We start from the raw sequence: 20,459 nt of genomic DNA on the forward strand, positions 1-20,459 counted from the left end.
ATCCATAGACCTTGGTAAAATCTCTGCAAAACATCCTATTACTTCCTGAGCAATAGGTGGAATCATAAAATTGCCAATTTTGGACTATTTCAATATACAGAAATGGCAATTTCATATGGTTCACCCTAGTACAATGTTACCAGCTTAAAAACAGCATACCAAATAGGAAGTTGGACGGGCTCTAGAGTCTGGGCCCTGGGGTGGTATGCTCTCTCTTGAGCTGTGTTATATTGGCTAAGTCACTTGGCCTCTCTGAGCCTCTGGCACAAAATAACCGCCGCTCAAATGCGAGTCCTTCTTATTCCCCAACCTTTCTAAGCTTGGCAACAAACAAGAGCACCTTCCCACCCCTCCTTCAGCTTGGAGCTGACAACCATCTTCCAGTCTCTCCGGGGCAAGGCAGCAGCAATGCCTGGGAATTTCCCTTTACAAAAGAAAAGTTTAATTACATTAACCTAAAATAATTAGCAACACTTCCTAAAAATGTAATAAATCGGCAAAGACTATTTTGACTCTAGAGAGATTCTTCAATTTAAAATTTGCTGAGATGCTTAACCCTATTAGAAGTCAGCCCCACAAAATATTCAAAAATCACAGTCAAAGCAGAACAAAAACCTACTCTCAACATCATTCCAACAGGACAAAAGTCAACCTGGGCACAACTGCTCTCTCTCTCTGGCTCAGGTAATGAGATACACAGGACCTGCCCTGGGTAATATCCTTGTGAGAATTAAAATTGGACTTCTTAGCCTGCAATCGGTTACCTTGCTGCCAATCATGATCTCCATACACACACACACACACACACACACACACACACACACACACACACACACACACACCCCTCTCTCCAGAGGCCCGGCTCCTCTCACTGCATCCGCTCCCTCCCCACCATCTAACCAGAGGGGAGTCTGACTGCCCCTGCAAGCTTATTCCCCAAGGGCGCCCTAACAGTCCCAAGGTACTTTGGGCCCTCTTCCTTCTTATTGTGGATGGAAGCACTTCCCTCCAGGAAGGAATCTCAGTCATCAGTAAATCTATGGAGAAATCAAGGTAGGCTATAGCTTGGACTTGTGCTTACTTCTTTTTCCTTCAGATATTGTCTTGTTCATTTCGATGTCCTCAGAACCTAGCACTGTGCCTGACACATAATAGGTGCTCAATAAATCATTTATAAATACTTAAAGACCTATTAGCACTAACCAACTGAAGGATGGTCTCACAGTCCTTTCCAGATGCCTCAGAATGTTTGGTGACTTATTCTTGGGCAACCCTCAGCCTTCTGAAGACTTGTGCTGTCCCTCCTTCAGCCCAAAGACTCACAGATATTTATTCTGCGTTTACTGGCAGGCCAAAAATTATTCTATTTAATTTCACTGAAATAATCACCCTAATAATTTACACTTATCCCATGTTACTTTGTAATCAGGCACAGTGCCAAGAACCCCACACATTATCCATGTAATGTTCACAATGACTCTATGAGGTAGATATAATTATTACCCTCATTTTACAGATTAAAAAAAAGGCAGTGAAGTTAGGCAATTTGCCCACAATCACAGAGTTAGTGGCAGCGCTGGGATTTAAATAGGCAACAGACCCAGAGCCCAAACCCTTAACTAATATGATATTGCATGATAAAATGTAGTGATATCTCATTCCATAACACATTTTTCAAATATCTTGTAAAATGTCCCTATGGTTATCAGAGTTTGAAACATCTAAGTAAGAAGCCTGGGGGTTAGGCTGCATCATATTCTAGTAGTAGGATTACAATGTCAAATGCCGCACTGGGGAGGCCTTCCGGTTCTGCAAATCTGGAGCTGGCCACATAGCTTCTCTGCACCTCCCTCTCCTCCATTCTGCTTCTGTTTGTTGTCCTAATGTATATCTCACATTTACTTCCTACAAATAATTTTTTAAATACAACCATTATACCACTGTGGCGCCACTGTGTATTCATTTCAGTAAGATTTTAAGTTCAATTCAGAATACTGACATCCCTTAAAACTTTAAAAACTATGTCCTATGCCTGGATGCTAAAAATATATATATTCATTATTAAAGTCAAATGAACATGTTGAAGATATACTAGTACTCATTTGGGAAAGGTACGAGCTTTGGGGAAAATAGTTTCCAATCCTGATGGAACACGCTGAGTTCCAACAAAAAAAGTTCAGGTAAAAAGGTAGAGACAGAAAGAAACCCAGCTTTGGGCTTCCCTGGTGGTGCAGTTGTTGAGAGTCCGCCTGCCGATGCAGGGGACACGGGTTCGTGCCCCGGACCAGGAAGATCCCACATGCCACGGAGCTGCTGGGCCCGTGAGCCACGGCCGCTGAGCCTGCGCGTCCGGAGCCTGTGCTCCGCAACAGGAGAGGCCGCAACAGTGAGAGGCCCGCGTACCACAAAAAAAAAAAAAAGAGAGAGAAACCCAGCTTAGACAAGAGCAGTGAGACAAGCACAGCTGAATCGAATTTGAAGAGTGACTGTCACAGAAATACTTATGGAAAAAGAACAATGGGACAAATGTGTGGAAGTCATTGTTTCATCTCAAAAGATTCCACTTCTGTCCAACCCTTAAAATTCTACTCCTTCCCTGACACCTCCACCTTCATTTAAAGCTCCTTTGAATTCTGTGCCCTTAGCAAATAGTGCAAGTGTACCATATCATTTCAAACTAGACTAATCTGAGTTCTTAAATACTTAAATGAAACTCTTTTATTTTGTCAACTAAATTGTAAACTACTCAAGAGAAGCCAAGACTTCTGTTTCATGTATACATGCAATAAATCATTGCAATCTGCCATCCTCTGTAAAACACTGGTGAGATAGCCATACCCAGTCCATGTAGAGAGATAGGGAACATACAAAAGCCTCCACTGATCACCAAAAATGCCACTGTCACAGGTTTTATTCACTTTAAATTATAATTACTGACTTGGTAAAATTGACAAAACACTGGTTCCAACAAAATTAACCTCAGAAATTAACCTCAGTTTCTTAGAACCCTCTTTTTCCTTGTAAACACCATTTCACCATGTAAGGCACCTTCTAGCTTGCCTGGCACAAATAAGGCACTTGGTAAATGCTGGCTTACCTCCATCCAAGCAGAAATCTCAGCTCCCTCTAGAGCATACAGTGACACCAGTGAAAAACAGGGTGAGCCTAATCAAACTATAGAAGCCACCACACACAAAGAGCACAATGCTTGGAGGGGTGTGAATGGAAGGACTGGGGAGGGGAAAGAAAATAAACACTTAAATTTGTGGATTCGAGGATCCTGAAATCCAAGTTAAAGAGGGAATTATTCATCTCCTTCCAAAGTATTTCAGTTGAAGTCACATATTTGGCAAGAGCTAGTAACAACAGTTAAGATATTTTGAGCATCTGCTCTCTGCCAGGTACTGTGCTATACGTACAGTATCTTATTTAATCCCCCCTCGGTCCTTAAAAAGTGTATGCAAATGTCTCCATTTCACAGATGGGAAAACAGAGGGTCAAAGGTGTAGAGCTGTGCTCAAAGTCTCACAGCTATTATGCAGCAACGCATATTTGAACCTGGATCCATCTGACACCAAAGCCCACGCCTTTCCCTTGCAGTTTGCTTCGAATGATACTGTGCTTTTAAAAAAACAAAATCACGATCCTAGTGCAATATAACTTCCCAGAGTAAAAGTCACAGATGGTAAACAGATGGCCCAGACTCAGCCAGACCCCTAACGTTGTCAGTGCCCAACAAAAGCAAGTTCCTCTCTCATGGCCCTTAGCCCTGCCCTCACCATGGATCACCTCTCCCCACTGCCAGCTCTCTGGACCTTGGGATGCCTGCAGCAGGGGGAAAGGAGATGGGAAGTTACTCCTTCAGACAAGGCAGAATGTTAAATCCCTCCACCCATAGGCACTCGGGTATTTCCAGGTTCCATCTAAACTCCAACCAATCCTTTTTGCATGATGGCTTAAACACAGACACCAGCACTTCAACCCAAATGAGTCTTCTATCACTGCCTGCTCATCTAGAAAGATGTCACAAGCCAATGAGAACAGAAAACAGAGAGGAAAGCACTGGATAAGTGGAAGGAAGTAGCAGCCTTTTACTAAATTATCAAGATATGCATAATCCAAAAAACGTAAATCAACTATGCTTCAATTTAAAAAAAAAAAAGGTATGCATAATCCACCCACCTCCACACACACACATCTTGTACCAAACATAACAGCGTTTGCCTCATGACCACACTAAGTCAAAAGACAAAAACATGTTTCTCTGGAGTTCCAGTAAAGCCTTATTTGAATTTGTCCATCCATTCACAATAACATGGATGAATCCCTGCCTTCAAATGTAATGATCCATGTTTTTCCACGATGTGACTCAAAGATCAGAACCCTTCTCCTCCCAACAGCCAGAGAAGAGTGGTCAGTCTGGTCATTTAGTAAGCACCAAGTGGCCTCCACCCAGGAAGTAAAGGGGAGGTCTTGTGAGTCAGTGCCATCCAGGTCAGGGTAACAACAAAGGAAGGAGTGGAAGCCAGAGGGGCCTGCGGAAGGGGAAGCAGCCAGGCAGCAGCGCTGCCAAAGGGGCAGAGGATGACACACCCGCTCAGAGCATGCTGGGAAGCTCTCCATCCCCAGCCCCTGAACACAGTCCCCAGGGGACAACCTTTTCTGCCATTATCCTTCAAAAACAGAAAAGGGCCAGTGCTGACCCCCAGAAACACACTCTCTCTCTCTCTCTCTCTCTCTCTCTCTCTCAAATAGCTTGCCACCACAGGAGGTAATTTGGTGTCTCATGTGATAAAAAAAAGGATGACTTGGTTTGCCAATTCACTGACTTTTGTTTAACCAGAACATAAAATGTTAAATCTGGTTGCAGAAAAGAAATAATTAGTAATAGCAATATTGTATCTGGGTAATCTAAAGGCAAGCAATTCAATAAAAAACTAAAATGTTTGCAGGCCACATTTTTTCTTACACAGTGAAAATGCCCTTAAAGGAGAAAAAAAAAGATACATTCTTAATTGAATGTCATTGAGAAGGTAGCACTGCTAATTTAACCCCCTCAATTGTCAATACCTGAACATAGTTGTGAAGCAGCAACACAGAGGCAGCGTTTTAATGTTCCATCGTGAGACCAGGTGAAAAGCCTATCCAGAAGCTGGGTGGCCTGACGCTACAGGCCTTACTCATTTAAAGCCATTCCTCTCTCCCAGACATTTTCTCCCCCACCATCACCATACAGAGAACTGGGGAATACAGTTGACATTCCAGGCTTTAACCCTGGCTTCACTACTTACTCAGCAGATCTGACCTCAGCTTCCTCACCTAGAAAATGGGGAGTGTGATCCTGGCCCCAACCACTGTACAGAGATGTCAAAAGAGCAAATTAAGCAATGAATGTGGCAGCGCTTTAAAAGAAATATGTATTCAGCATAGAGGGAAAATGTTGAGTATAAATGAGAAATTCAAAACTAAATACAGATCATTTCGATTAAAAAAATTACAACTAGTGAAAAGTGTATGAAGGATAAGATTATTTAAGTGAGTACTGGTATTAGGTACTGTAAAACAGACTAAATGTCCCAGTCCTTTCCTTTAATAAAGTGTTTTGGTAGTTATAAAATTATTATTAATTACTATTAATAGCTTTGGTTGTTATAAATTACTGTCTATACAAATGTGTTTTCAATTTGTTTCTATGACCATTCAGTTACATAAAAGATCATTTGAAAAGGACAACAGGGGCTTTGATGTTCAATATTATCCTAATAATAATTCAACACAATTAGGGATCAAACCTAATTTATGGGTATACATTGGTACATGATTATTATTTTTCATGATCAAAAACATTAAATCTATGCAATGCGTGCTCCATCGATCTGAGGCACGAGAATAAATTATTTCATATTTTGGTGTAGATTGCTAAGTCAAAAGGTGCTTCATTTGACATTACTTGTAATAGAAAAGGGTGGTTTCGCTACAAAAGCCAGAAAAATAAAGTCCATTTTTATAACTACTCAAATTATTGGTCAAGTTTTTAAAAATCATTTTCTAAAGTTTCCTAGTAGTAATAGCAATAATATCACGGGGCCTTTAAATTAATTAAATTTTTTTTAAATTTAAGTGCTCAAATTAGTTCAGCACTATTAACACACTTGAAAGGCAAACTTATATGAGCATATTTTAATGTCTGCTGCTTTATGGTAAGGATACGTAAGGGTTTATATTCACAGAATATGTTAACACTTAAAAACCCTTTTAAATTGTGAGAACTACAGTGGTTTTATGCAAAGAAGAACAAAAATTATGGGACCTGCAATAATTACAGTGTAGACACCGTCTTTTTTCTTTTCTTTTCTATGAAGGAAGTATGTCTCCTTTGGCATTTGCCCTAACTTTTCTACAAATTCAAAGGATTATTCAGTAGATAGCAAGTGTTATATAGACCACTAATGTAAATTGTGTCTACTTGTTCTGCTTTCTGTAACACTGAGATAGAAACTGTAAGAAACAAAATTACTTTCTTCTATATGTTCAGTGAATCACTCTAAAACAGCATGTGAGATTTTCCACTGAAACACCGTTCTACTCTAAACTTAGGAAATAAACAGAGAAGGCTTCTTTACCAACAACAATAACAACAAAAAAATGGTTGAAGATATTAAATGTATCTGATTCCAAAATTACCAAATTACTCTGAAAATCTTCTCTCTTACTTTCCAAGCGAAATATCAGAATTGTATTAGCTTACAATTCTCATTAGAAGTCTAGTTTAAAATACACTAACATTTACTACTATATCCTACAGAAGTCCCCTCACAAAATACTGTCTATCAGTCATCCTAAATGAGGTCACGCATCAGTGAGTACTTGATGAATTTCAGTGGCGGATTGTCTTTAATGGCATCAGTAAACTAGATCTCATGTATATTTTTGCAACCTTCTACACACAGTAATTTGAACACTTAAAATGTGCCGTAATAAACGTACAGTGGCTATGTAGGAGAACGTTATTTAAGGATGATGTATCATGATGTCTGTAGCTTACTTTAAGATGATTCAGTGGAGGAAAAAAATGTATATACAAATAGACATACATATAGGAAGAGAGAGAAAGCAAATATGGCTTGTATTATAGATGATGTGTATACGGATATTCATTGTACTATTCTTTCAACTTTTTTGTATGTTTGAAAAATTTATGTTTTAAAATATTTTAAAATGAGATTGTTACACCTTACTGGTTGATCCTTAAAAGTAGATTTTAAAAGTTTAATTATTAAAACATAAAGAGAAGCAAGACTGTTCATTTTTCTAGAAATTACTTTTCACAGTTTATTGGGTGTTCCACATTTTCAATCTTCTTCACATTAAGTACTAATGTTTTCCATCTGAACTGGCTATGAATAACTAACACTACTAATTAAACAAACTCGAGGACATACAAATTCAAGAAAATTACTTTGGTTTTACACACTATGCTCTCTTTCACTCTCCATACTTTCCGGACTTTCCCCACATTCACTGTTACTAGACACTAGCTCCATTCACCTCTCCTCTTGAAAATAATCAGGGAGCAGGGCCTGTCATACTTAACACTTATTTCAAACCCTGTGGGCACTCAAAGTTTATAAGAGAGTTTTTTTTTTTTTAAGCTAAAAGGGTATGTGTGTCTTATAGAAAGTCACGAGCTGGTCAGCTTTTTTTTTTTTTTTTCCTGTTTTGGGGTTTTTTTTCCGGGGGGCGAGTTTTAATGAAGAGCTATACAAGTTTCAGTGAACCTCAAGGACCCAGAGAAAAACTAAGAAAAAATTTTAAATTTAATCATAATGTCTTCTCCCTTTCTTCTCCAGATTTCCAGAACACCAACATTTTGTACAGTGGTCAGACAAAAGCCAGTAAAAACACCACCTGCCTCTAAAATTCCTACAATCACTGTCGCAGCCGCTTATTAAAACAAGGTTACTGAACATTTCTATTCATCATTGCTTTTGTTAGATAATAATGACTAATTTTTCTAGGCATATTTTAACTTCAACAATAAATTTACCACCAGGAACTTAGAAAAATGAGTTTCTAGGACAGTGTATAGAATAGTGGGCCTGTGCCCTTTAAAATGGTCACTTTCATGAAAAACAAAAATGGCATGAGGAAATGTTCTAGCTAAAAGAGACTTAGCGAAACAGAAAGCTGAATGCAATGTGTGATCCTGGATTGGATCCTGGACCTTAAAAAAAAATAGAAGTTTTTCTACAAAGGACATTATTGAGACAACTGGAGAAATTTGAATAAGGTATGTATATTGGATAATAGTATTATATTTGTGTTAAAGTTCTTGCTTTTCATAATTCTACTGTGGTTATATGAGTGAATGTCCCTGTTCTTAGGAAACACACACTTCAGCTTTTAGGGGTAAAAGAGCATGATGGCTGTACTTACTCTCAAATAGTTCATTAAAAAGATAGTAATATTTGTGCATGTATATGTACATGTGTATATATTTGGAGGGGGAAAGGGAGGGAAGGGAGAGATTGGGAACGCCAAAGCATAGTGGCAGAATGCTAACCACTGGTGAAAATCTGGGTGAAGGCTATACAGGGGTGCTTCATACTGTCTTACATCTTTTCCAAAAGTATAAAATTATTTCAAAATGAATTTTTAAAAATATACTTCAAATAAATTCCCAGATTTGTCCAATTAAAAAAAAAATGAGTTTCTGATGAATGTAGTTTCCACCAAAATGCCACACCTTCATTGGACCAATGACTACTTAACATTCTCTCTACTTTCATGACATGAAAACCCCTTCACAAAGTATGCTATTAAACTGTCTAAATTTGGAAAACATCTGGCCTGTCAAGTTATTTGGGGGGGCTTGTGGTTTTAAGTATATTGTTTGAGGTGGTGTATTTGGAAAGAATTCACTTATCATTCTCAGGCTTCATAGAGAACTAGCCCTGAAACAAATGTATGTGGTAGTTCACTGCTACCATAGAGAATCAATAGCCATCTATTTAATTTGCTAAGACAATGTAAATTAGTAACTTCCAGCCAGATGTGTGATATACACATCAAACAAACTGCAACCTGTTCATTATGAAAATCTTGTCAACACACACAGAGCCACTTGATGACATTCCATCTAAGGCAGTTTCCACATTTGCAGCTATAAAAATTGTCCTAAGAATTTTTATACAAAGAATTGGAGCTGAGCCTCATAAAAGGGTAATCAATTTCAGCTTTTCATCTTGTGTGCTTCTGTGTGTTTATTTCTACTTTCATTCAGAGGTATAAAACATTCAGAAAAATGTGTGCGATGTTATTTTTCCCTCTGTAAATCATTTATCCTCATTACATCTTTTTAATCTGATGTAGAGTTGGGAGCCTAATCCTGCAGCTCTGAAGGAGTGTGTAGAGTGAAGAATGACAGAGTCAACAGAAGAAAGAAAGTACACTTATCCCTGGAAAACAAAACAGAATATTTCAAAATGACTCTAAACATAAATTAAGTTTACCCATTGGGAGGTCTAACTTGCATTCTGATCATTTATATGGGGCTGTGTGACTATATACCCGCTGTTTGATAAAAAATGATTATAACCACAGGCACCCACCATAGAACAGAGTGTATGTATAATGCTCATGATGTCTCAGACATACAAAGCACCTTCTTAAAGAATGTCCGTTTCCTTTCCATGGTGAGCAGACATAATTTTTCACTCTTTAATACTTCTACTCCACAAAGTGGCTTATTTTATGAATTATGTTTTGCCATTTTCTCTTACGTTTATTTTAACAATATGAAAAACTGCATTCATAAAATAGATGGTTTTGTTTCATGGTACCCCAAATACTGGTATGTTTTCTGCTCTCTGTTAAAATCCACAGCTCTCTTGCTATTACAAGAACCTAACAGTATTTGTTTTAATACCACTTACTAAAAGGAAAGAAATAAAACGTTTCTTCTTAATAACCAGCTATTATTCTTGAATACTGAATCCTCATTTAAACCAAATTCATTTTCCAAGCCTACTGAATTAAATTTTCTTATTAAACAGGGCACAGAGTAAATAATCTTATTGCCAAGCATAATATTTCCAACTACTACATTTTTAATTTGTTAATTTAAAAGAACGTGAAATGAATCTACTCCTCATGGCCAATAGTACAGTCTTATTCCAAATAGCACCCTTTAACCAACTTCCTAACGTCAAAATAGCATTTCTACTAAGTGCCCTGGTGTGTCAATGCTTCCAAAGTAAATAACTGCTGAGGTAACCTAAAATCACAAGAATTTCAACCTCTACCAAAAAGAAAAAAGAAAAAGGTAACTCTGCACACAAAAGGGTTCTTCATAAAGGCTTCAACCCCAAGCAATTTTATTTTCACAAACATTACACAGAACGTGCTTTCTTCACGAGGGGCACACCAGGACACGTGGTCAGCCTGCAGGGCCACACCGCTAACCAGAAATGATTATTGTTTCTAGAAAGAGTAAGGCTCCACCGAGGCCGCCCAGCCAGCCGCGCCCGCAGGTGGCACCGCGAGGCCGGCTCCTCACGCAGCGAGGATGCTGCACAACAAGCCGGGCCTGGGCGCCTGCCAAGACTTGCAGTCTTAGCTCAGGTCGGGTCCCTTTGCTTTCTGGAGGTTAAAGTTAGACCCTCCTGGTCACTTAAACCCCCTTTGTGGTTCAAGGAAGGAATCACTCTCTCAGAACTCTTAACTTTGATTGGAGACTCTGGTTAAAATTAAGAACTTCAAACCCAGCTTTGAAAAAGTGAAACAGATGTCCTGTTTATTAACTATAAACGGCTCCGTACGTGGGACCCTCCTCTCTCTCTCTTTCCTGCCGCATTGTTTTATTTAATGCAGAGTTAGATTAAAAGGTTAAAAGAGAGAGAGTAGAAAGCAAATATGGACTGTGGATGGGAAAAGTCCTAAATCTTTCTCTAGAACGTAAGAAAGTCTCTTCATAGCGGCGAAAGTGCTGGAGCTGCCCCTCAGCCGGCGCTCAGGGTCAAAACCGGCGTCCCCGCGGACCCCAGTCTCGCCTAACACGGCCGTGCCCACCACCTGCACCCTCGTGGAAACCAGGGTCGCCTGCAGTGGGCAAAGGGGTCCCAGACTTGCACTCACGTGAGGACATAGTTGACGCTGACGATACAGTGCGGCCTGGACGAGCGGCTGTTGTGCACGATGGTCGCATAGCTCTGCACCCACACCCAGCCGCCGTGCTTCGCCAGGAACCGGTAGTATTTGGTGGTCACCTGCCCCTTTACCAGCACTGATGGAAAGACACAAGGCAGCTGATGGTGAACGGACCCGCTCCTGAACCGGTCCAAATGTAATCCCTGTCGGTGGGAGGGCGGGTCCCCCGTGAGCCCTGATAACTGCTCCCAGGGCAGGAGGGAGAGAACGTTCTGGTTAGAACGTTCCCAAATGAACCGACTGTCCTGTTCATTTGCATCGAGTGCTTGGGTCCCTCACGGTTAGCAAGGAGGGCAACACTTAAAGTTGGGGGATTCCCGGCACTCGATGTTCTACCTACGGAAGGTCTGGGCCGCTCAACTCCGATGCTCACGTTCCCTGTCTCGGAGATTAAACTCAAAGCAAAGCTGTATCCAAAGCTGAAGCGAGTCAACGCGCGTGAGCCAAGCGGCCGAGCCTCGGTTTCCGCTTCCATCTTGGTGGGGGAGGGGGGCGGCTATCAATAGGAGAACAAGACCCCTCCTGGGAGAACTTCACTCAGAAACTCAGAGGCTCTCCCTCGGCCTGTGTGAGGGCCCGCGGATGAGGAGGGAAATGAAGTGGGACCGGTGCTGGGGCAGGCGCCCGCAGGGCCTCTCCAACCATCCCCCACCCCTCCCCCCACCGTCCTCCGCCCCGGGCCGGGCAGCGTGGCGCCTTACGCAGGTGGTGGGCGCAGCGCAGGTGGAAGGTGTCGCAGCCGTGCACGTGGTGGTACAGGGTCTTCTCAATCAGGTCCTGAGGCTCGTACCCCGTCAGCTCCGCCACTCTGCGGAGAGCAACCCCGGCGGGATGAGCGCGGAACCCTCGACAGCCGCCTCAGCGCTGGGTGCCCACCCTCACTTCGCAGGGCCCTGTCAGTCGCCTCATCTGCAAAATGGGCTCACAAGGTAGACGAGGAGCTCTCGGTGACTGAGTGGGGGCCGCCCTCCCTCTAGGGGTGACCCCTTCCCGCCCTGACTGCCCACCTGGAGTCCAGGAAGATGAGCTTCATGTCCAGGCTGGCGCGGAACATGAACATGTTGCTGTGCAGCTTGATCTCCGTGACGGCGCTGGGAGGCAGCGAGTGGCCCACGGCCACCAGGCCCACGTTCTGGTAGCAGCCGTCGAAGGGGGACATGTCCAGGCTGTACTGGCGGATCTTCAGGTAGCCGCTGCAGTGAATGACCTGAGGCGGACGGCGAGGGCGGGAGACTCAGCCACAGCCAGGAAACATCCAGAAAGGGGGCGAAGGGACTGAAACATCTGGAGACTCTCCTCGGCCACAAACGCCTGTGGGCCACGCCCGCGCATTGAAGTGTCCAAAGTTATTGGGGCTCCAACGTGTCTCAAGGGAACGACTGTACTGCCCCAGTGAACTCACTTGGGAGCTGAGGAAAATGCAGAGGCCTGAGCCCGGCCAACCCTAATGCATCCGGATCGCAAAGTGGGGCCCTGGAACCTGCATTCTGATCATGTTTAGTGCTTATTAAGCAAGAAAAAATTGGATTCCAGCTAAAGCGCTTGTTCTTAACCTCTGGCAGGGGAGGGGGCAGAATCTGACGCTGTGAGTAAACTCTACGAATCCACCGAAGTTACCGACAGTTTCAGACGCTTTACACACCCCTAAGGCCCATTGCGTGCCCCAGGTTAAGACCCCCAGCGGCCAGGCAGCACCCGGCCCCAGTGAGACGTACGCAATCTTAAAACGTAGTCCCCAGGTGCTCGCGAAGTTTAATGGCCCTGGCGGTGCGCCCGGCGCTGTGACGCGTGCGGGGCACTGTGGTCCCGGCGGCCTGAACCTCCCTCCCACGCCGCCGCACGCGCCTCTGGTCCTGCCCCGTTCACCTGCACCAGGCTCGGTGGCCGCGGCCGCCACGGGGCGTGGATCTCCCCTCTCAGCCACGCACCTTGTAGCCGCCGCAGGTGAGGCCCGCGTTCCTCTTGGCCAAGACGCACTTCATCCTCAGGAAGAAAGAGCGCTCGATCTCGTACTCTGGAGAGAGGAGCGGACGGAGGCGCAGGACGTGAGGCCGGCGGCGCGGCGCCATGTCCCTGCCACGGCTAACGGAGGAAGAGCTACCAGGGGCTGCGATGGGCCAGAGTGTCGCCGGCGCGCGTCCGCCTTACCCTGGACGAAGTGAGAGTGGTAGGGCTGGTGGGCAGTGAGCACCGCCGTCATCTCGTCGTGGTCCGCAGGGTGGATGTATTCGTAAATGCTGTTCCCGGTCAGCTCTACCTGTAAAGAGGGGGGTATCACCGTCTCCGAGGAGGTGGGATGCCCCACGGAGGGGCTGGAAGATTCAGCCGGAGGTCTGCAGGGCTATGAGGACAGGAGCCACAGCTCTAGAGTCGGTCCTGAGTTCTAATTCCAGTTCTGCTGCCTACTCCCTATTGCAACCTATCTAAGCCTCAGTTTCCTTATCTATGAGAGGAAAGAATAATAATAGTAATTGAAGTAGTTATAGTAGTAGCTTCCTGGCAATGTTCTGGTGAAGACATCACGACATGAGTATGTAACCACCTCCCATGATCTTTGGCTTATGGTAGCAGCTCAAAAAGGTAGCCATTGTTTGGCTGGTGGATGCTAAAGGATAAGTAGAGAAAGAGGGAGATCCAGACCTCCTGCCAGCTGAGATGTTTCCAGTCCCAGAAACACCTATAAAAGCTTTGGGAAAGCCCCACCCGACCCTACCTCCAGCCCTGGCTGTAAACATTGAAGGCTGGAGGTGTGGACCACTCACCTACCTGAGAAAGACCCAGGTGGACTGAGGCTGTCTCCGAGATGTACATGATCTTCCCATCTGGGGCCACCACAAAGATGAAGCCATCCAAGGTCTGGGGAGACAGAAACCGTTGAATGGAGAGCCCTCTGGGCCATCGAGAGAAACTGGCGGTGGGGGGGGGGTACAGAAGTTAGAGATGTTCTGCCAGAAGTGCAGAGTGATGGAGTAGACAGGGCCTGGCAGGAAATAGAGCAAAGAAAACCAGCCACAAGAGTCTCTCTTTTGTTCATTCCAAATTTGTAAGCATGGGACATGCGGCACCCTAGGAGAGACTCTAGGAAGTGGTGCACAAGGCTACTGCCCTCCAAGACTGAGGAGTCACCAAAATGGACAAAGCAGGCATATCTGGAACATACACAAACATTCTGGGGGGAAAAAAATAACAGCCTGTGATAAGAGGTGGGTTAGGTTCTTGGGGTGATGGTCACTGAGCAAACCAGAAGTTTCCTGTGTCAGTCTTGGAGAGTTTCATAGTGGGATATTCTATAATGGAAAGAGTGCTAGCAGGGTTTGAGAAATAGTAGGCACTGGGAGATGTGGAAGGGCTGGCAGTTTGAAAAGTTTGTAGATAGAAGGCAGCAGGCCAGTGGCTCTGGAAAGAGTCCAGGAGAGGGGGATTTAGGAGATGGGAGGCTTTCCCGGCAGCAAGTCCGTAGAGTAGTGCTACAGTGTGTATGTGTGTGTTTACATTGATGCATCAAACTGGCAGGCTCTCCATGAAGAAAAGTCTTAGATTTTCACTGTTCCTTTATCTCTGTGAATGAGGCTTCAGTCCAGGCAGTGAAGCATAAAGATGAGTCAGATCCTGCTCTCAAGGATCTGGAAGTCCAAAACAGACAATTGGCCTAAAGACAGATATAATGAACATACAGCTGAATAGACAGTGCTGTGAGGGCCTGGAGACTTAGTGGCCAGAGGCCTGGGGAGAACCAGAGTGGCTTTAGGAGAGCTGTTTGAGTAGAGCCTTGAAAGGAAGCTTGAACATGAGAAGGGAGGAAGGGCATCCTAGGCAGAAGGAATGGCGTATGGAAAGCAGGGACTGGGGGTGGAGGATGGATCTGGTGTATTCAGGTTTGATGAGTTTGGTGTACCAGAGATGAGGCTGAGGGGCTACACTGGTGCTGGATTTTTGGAGAGTTTGAGATGTCAGTCTGTGGAATTTGGAGATGCTCCTGCAAGCATCAGATTCCAACAGAGGTTTCTAAGCAGGGAAATAGCATGCTTAGATGTGTTTTTTTGTTTTTGTTTTTTTTCTCCTGGCAGAATGTGGACAGTGATCTATAGGAGGAAAGAGTGGAAATGAGGAGATCAGAGATGGTCAAAGCTGAACTTGGGTGGTCACAAGGAAGATGAGATGGGGGAAGAGTCTAAGTCAAAGGTGGTTCTGGCTGTTGTGGAATTTTGGTGGCAGAAAGAGAAGCTGAGACTGACTTCAATATCACTGAACATTTAGGGAGGCCTGGTGAGTTTTTGTATGAGTGGAAGTCTGGAAGAAGGAGATAATGAATTCTTGTCTTAGGTATGCTAAACTTCAGGTATATGCAGATTTCCATTTGGATGTGTCCAGTTGGCAGTAGGAAATAAAGGTCTGGCTCTCAGGAGGGGTGTCTAGACAAGAAACCAGTGGGGTCATGCAAATGAGAAGAAAGGAGTTGAAGTGGTGGTGTTGGTTGAGGTTGAGATAACCCAGGAAGCTGTGAGAGGAGAAACAGAGCTGGAACCTTAGGGGGAATGCCAGCCTTTACAACCAGACAGTAGTGGGAAAACCTAGAAAAGCAGGCAGAGAGGGAGAATAATCCAGGAAATTCCGCTACTTTAGAGACCCAGGGAGAGGCAGAATGTCAAGTAAGCAGTGTCACCTCCATCCAGCCTTTGCCCAAATGTCACCTTCCCAGTGAGGTCCTCTGCAACCGTCCCCATTTAAAATGGTGCCACTCAAACACAGCTCGCCTCCTTCCCCTTCTTCTTTTTCTCCATGGCACCTACACCACCTGTCATACCATGCTGTGCACCTGTGTGGGTTTGCAAGGCTGCTCTCCTTAGATTGTCAGCTCCATGAGGGCAGGGCTTTCTGTCTGGCATACAGTTGGGCCTCCTATGTTTGTGGAATGAACAAGGTCAGGTGTGATAAGAGATGAGCATCTTATGTTGGATATCAAAATATTGTGAAGCCTGTGCAGAGCACACCAGCTGTGAGAGATGCCAGAGTGCAAGCGGTGTGGGAGTGAGGGGGGCAGCGTAAGCAATGGAAATTGGGAGGATCATTAAGTCCTACAAGGAGTTTGGGATGAACACTAGGAAAAAGACTGGTCAAGAACTAGAAGGGGTGAGGGACTGTTTGAGTTTTGCTCTCTTGTTTACGTTGATGAGGAAACTTAGCTGGGAATATGGAGAGCTTTGGGTGGGGGGTCAGTTGTTGAGAGACAACTGATGAAAGACAACTTTCTCTCCCCTGAGAAAGGGGAGAAACAGAATCTTTTTAGTTAAATTCGGAGGCCAGGCCTGGGAGGGAATGCTCACACAGGGCCTCTCTTTGCTCTATGAAACCAAAATCTCTTTTGGCCTCTGGGATTGAAGGAGGCACAGGGTAGTGATGGGACAGGAAAGGCCACGGCACTCCTGCCATGAGATGCTTCTCATGTCTGGTCCAGGAGGGAGACGGGCTCAGAGTCCCCAGTCCGATGCTGCTCGGGTTTGAGGCTCCCACGGGAGGAGCCCGTGGTGGACTTGAATAATAAGAATAAGGGGGTGCAGGGTGGGATAAAAGTGTCAAGCCTAAAAATGCCCCCGGGAGTTTTACTATTTTAAATATTTGCTAGGCGACTTACGCGGGCAACGGGCAATTTAAAACGGTGTACACTGCAAACAGCGCGGTAATGGGCGCCACCACATTGGATAAACTCATTACTCAGGGAGGTGTATGTGTGTACGCGCGAGGGTCCGCACACGGCCCGGGCAGGCCTGGGGTGAGGGCGCGTGGAGAGAGAGGAGGGATCCCGGGGGCTACAGGGAGGAGGTGAAACGAGTTGCGGACGCAGCTGGATCCAGGACGTGTGGACTTAAAGCACTGACGGGTATTTCTACCAGATTCCCGTTATTTCCTGGATAAATTCTTCATTTGGGACGGTTTTGCAGCCCGGCCTCGGCAGCTTGGCCTCTGGTTCCCTCTGCTGAATGGCGTCAGATGGCGCCCCTTCCCTCCGTTCAGCCGTCCTGAATCGGGCCTTACCGGGCTCCCTTCCAAACCCAACGCGCCGACTGTCACCTCGAGAGGCGCCTTCCACACCCAGCGAGGTTAAGAGCTAAACATTTTAACTCTACAAGGAGTCGTAGGGGCTGCGAAACGGCCACCTCTGGACGGGATCCCATTTTCCGGGAAACAAGAATCCTGGCTCGGGGGCCGGCACCCGGGCCCTCGAAGCACGTGCGCCGCCGGGAGGCCCAAGTCAGTACCTGGAGCAGGTGGGAGCCCAGTTCGCGGCCTACGTTGTCCAGGGGGCTGGTCCTGCTCGAGTGGCCCCACGCTTCGCCGAGCCCTGTGGAGACACAGAGACACCCTTAAAAGACGCACTCCGACCCGGCTGGCGGTTTGAGACTAGTTTCGCGGTTTTGTCACCCAGGCAAGCTTGCACACACGACCAGATACCACCCGGGCTCCCTCCCCACCTAGACCGCAGGGACGCGAGAGGGTAAATGACGGCTCTGCCCGCTCAGCTTCTAACAGGTTTAACAGAAGTGAGACTCCCTCTCGCTCTGCTCGACCAGCCTGGGCTTCTCAGGAAGGGCAGGGTCCTGGCTGAGCGCCCCTACCCCGCCCCCGCCACAAGTGGCCGAGTTTGGGGACAGTCTGTGCCCAGAGGGGCCCCGACACCACCAGAGCGATAACTTTGGCGTAGGTTCACTAGTGTGCTTAGATGGGCGAGGGACACTATTTCCCACCCCAAGTTTCATCACCCTTATCAAGAGGCCGAGGGTGTCCACCCATCCAGCGAATACCGCTGCCCGCCGGGAACGACCTGAGACTGCGGCTCGTCCTGGTGGGCTTTCTGATTGGCTGCGGGGCTCTCCAGCCATTTTCCTTCCCTGGCCTCTGACTTTAATCCCCTTCGGAAAAATCCGTTTGCTTGCGGATGGCTTCCAATACCAGCTACCCTCCGCAGTCCTGCCTCTGCCTTTCCTTTCCACGTCCTAACCTCAGCTCCCTCCCTACTCCAAGAAAAAGCTCTCTGAAAGTCACTTATTTTCATTCAGGTGCTAACACCGTCTTACAATATTTTCGTTCCCTTTTGGACGTAGAGAATCATTCCTCTTCTCTGCTTCCCAGGTATCATCTATTAACAAAGACTGCCCCTTCCTCTCCTTGATGCTACCACGTTAAGATCTTTCCAGGCTTTGCCACACATCATTTCTCCGGTGATGCCTAAAAAATAAAACTCCCTGTATGCCCGTGGCTGATTTTTTAAAAAATTAATATGGAATCTGCTATAGTACCTGTTTTCAGGAAGAAAATGAAAAATAAGGCAGAAGAAACTTGCCAAGACCGAGGTTACACTACTTATGGGAAATATCTTTTAACAATGTTGCTGCTGAAATTAGTGTAACTAGGTAGTTAAATTCTTTTGTGCTTACACGATTAAACAAGGTTAAATGTGACCAAAAAATGGGGGGGGGGGGTGATTTACTGCATTACGGGACAAATCACTATGAAGTACCCAATGACAAACACTCGCATTGTAATATGGGGGTGGAGGCGGATCTTGCAGAATAAAACGCGGAGTCGGACTCCTGAAATGTGTTGGCCAGGAGCTGCTTCCGAAGCTAGCGATCAAAACCCTGGTAACGAGTAACCGTGAGCGCCCCTTAAGCTCGAATCGGGTCTTTCTGGGTGTTTGCACATTTAAATAAATCTAACGATCTCCCCACAGCTCTGCAAACACTGATGTTCCCCGCCTCCCCCCCACCTCGCCCGGACTCCTCTCCCTCCCTCGCGTCTCGGCAACCCCTCCTGATTCTTTAGCCCGCCCCAGTTTTCCTCCCCAGAGTGACTCCACTGCCCTGAGCCCTGTGGTCCCTCTGGACCGTGCGGGAGGTCCTCCGCCACAGCCGCCTGTACACACCCCTTCGCCTTGTCACCTTCCCTTCGCTCCTCCCGTCTCAGTCAAGCTATCCTCCTTGGTTTCTGGCACGACCTGTTCATGTTTTCATCCCGGATCACACCTACACACCCAGAAGAAGCGGGGGGAGGGGTTAGCCGGGGAGGCCGCACGGGGAAAGGGGAAAGGATCTTGCTGGGAAAGCCCGGGACCAGCATGGCGCTGACCCTTGGACACCGCGGGCCCAGCCGAGGCCTGAAAGCCCAAAGCTTCGCTGGGGCGAGGGGCCGGGCGCTCGGGCGTGCAGGGAGCTGGTCGCGGCCGCCTTGTGTCTGGAATCCCGTCTTCCTCAGCTCCCGGAAGAGTGCGAAGCCTGCGCCTGCAGCCAACACAGGTCTTTATTCTAAAATTATGAAGGTCCCCCCACAGCGGCTGGGGACGCCGGGGAGCCGCCTCCCGACCCAGATCATCCGAAAATCCCCCGAGCTGGGCTCAGGGTTAAGTACTGGTTCCGAACTCCCGGTGCCAGCCTTGGCTGGTTGTGGTCTCGGGCTGCGGCCTCATTAGTATGCGCCTACGAGGGAAAAATAAGACTTACCGGCAGGTTAATAAGCAGCCGGGCCGGGCGCAGGGTGACAGGGGCCTCCGTCGCCCTTTCCTGTACCCGCCCTCACACACACCCCCACCACCACCTTTTAAGGAACCTTTTGCTTTCACCGAGCATCGCCTTCTCTTCTGTTCCCGGTTGAAAGCTCCGTCACACGGTTATGCCTGGGTTAATGTTTTATAAGGGACTGGCTGCCCTCGTCTACCTGCCGAGCTTTCCTGACCTAATATCAGGGCTGAGCTCTCCAGTCAGCCTGCCCAGGACACCTTCGAAGCCCTGCTCATGGGTTTCACCTCCCGAAAAGCCCCGAGTGGGCTAGAGACCCCTCTCCCTGGACCCCCTCACCTTCTGCCTGCAGTGACGCGCTCCCGCACCCCATTTCAGTTGGCGAGGGGGGTAAGCTGAGATTTCGTTTCTGCACTTGACCTACCGCAGAAAATTCGCAAATCCTTTGATTGTCTGTTTAAAATGAGGAGGAAACCAACTCCCTTTGCGGCAGGATTACAGTGGGAACAAGATCTAAAGATTCTCTTGTAATTCGGTGAGGCCGAGAGAACGGGGGTTTTGCAAAGGAGAAAAGGAGCTCTGGGAGGGAGGCGATAACGAAATCGGGTTTTAGACGAAAGGATTTTCCCCAGCTAAAGTGGCCAAAGACAAAAGAAAACATAATCTATTTTGGAAGATTTCCAAGATATGCCACATTAACCTTAGCAGATAAATTTTGCTTCTCCCCGCCCCCCTCCTCCC

General features: G+C 46.3%; 1 protein-coding gene across 1 annotated transcript in view; it reads right to left on the reverse strand.

Moving 5' to 3' along the window:
- Positions 1–20,459, reverse strand: part of SIM1 (SIM bHLH transcription factor 1) — a gene marked incomplete at both ends in the record, with an annotated part of 65,875 nt that overhangs the window by 38,838 nt on the left and 6,578 nt on the right. Inside the window, 7 exons of the mRNA XM_079939718.1 lie at positions 11,137–11,284; positions 11,910–12,016; positions 12,216–12,415; positions 13,137–13,222; positions 13,357–13,465; positions 13,975–14,064; positions 17,466–17,548. Of these exons, the coding sequence (XP_079795844.1) occupies positions 11,137–11,284; positions 11,910–12,016; positions 12,216–12,415; positions 13,137–13,222; positions 13,357–13,465; positions 13,975–14,064; positions 17,466–17,548 (823 nt within the window). The remainder of the gene's footprint in view (positions 1–11,136; positions 11,285–11,909; positions 12,017–12,215; positions 12,416–13,136; positions 13,223–13,356; positions 13,466–13,974; positions 14,065–17,465; positions 17,549–20,459) is intronic.

Source organism: Stenella coeruleoalba (genome assembly GCF_951394435.1).
Source record: "Stenella coeruleoalba genome assembly, chromosome: 12".
In the NCBI taxonomy this organism is placed as follows: Eukaryota; Metazoa; Chordata; class Mammalia; order Artiodactyla; family Delphinidae; genus Stenella; species Stenella coeruleoalba.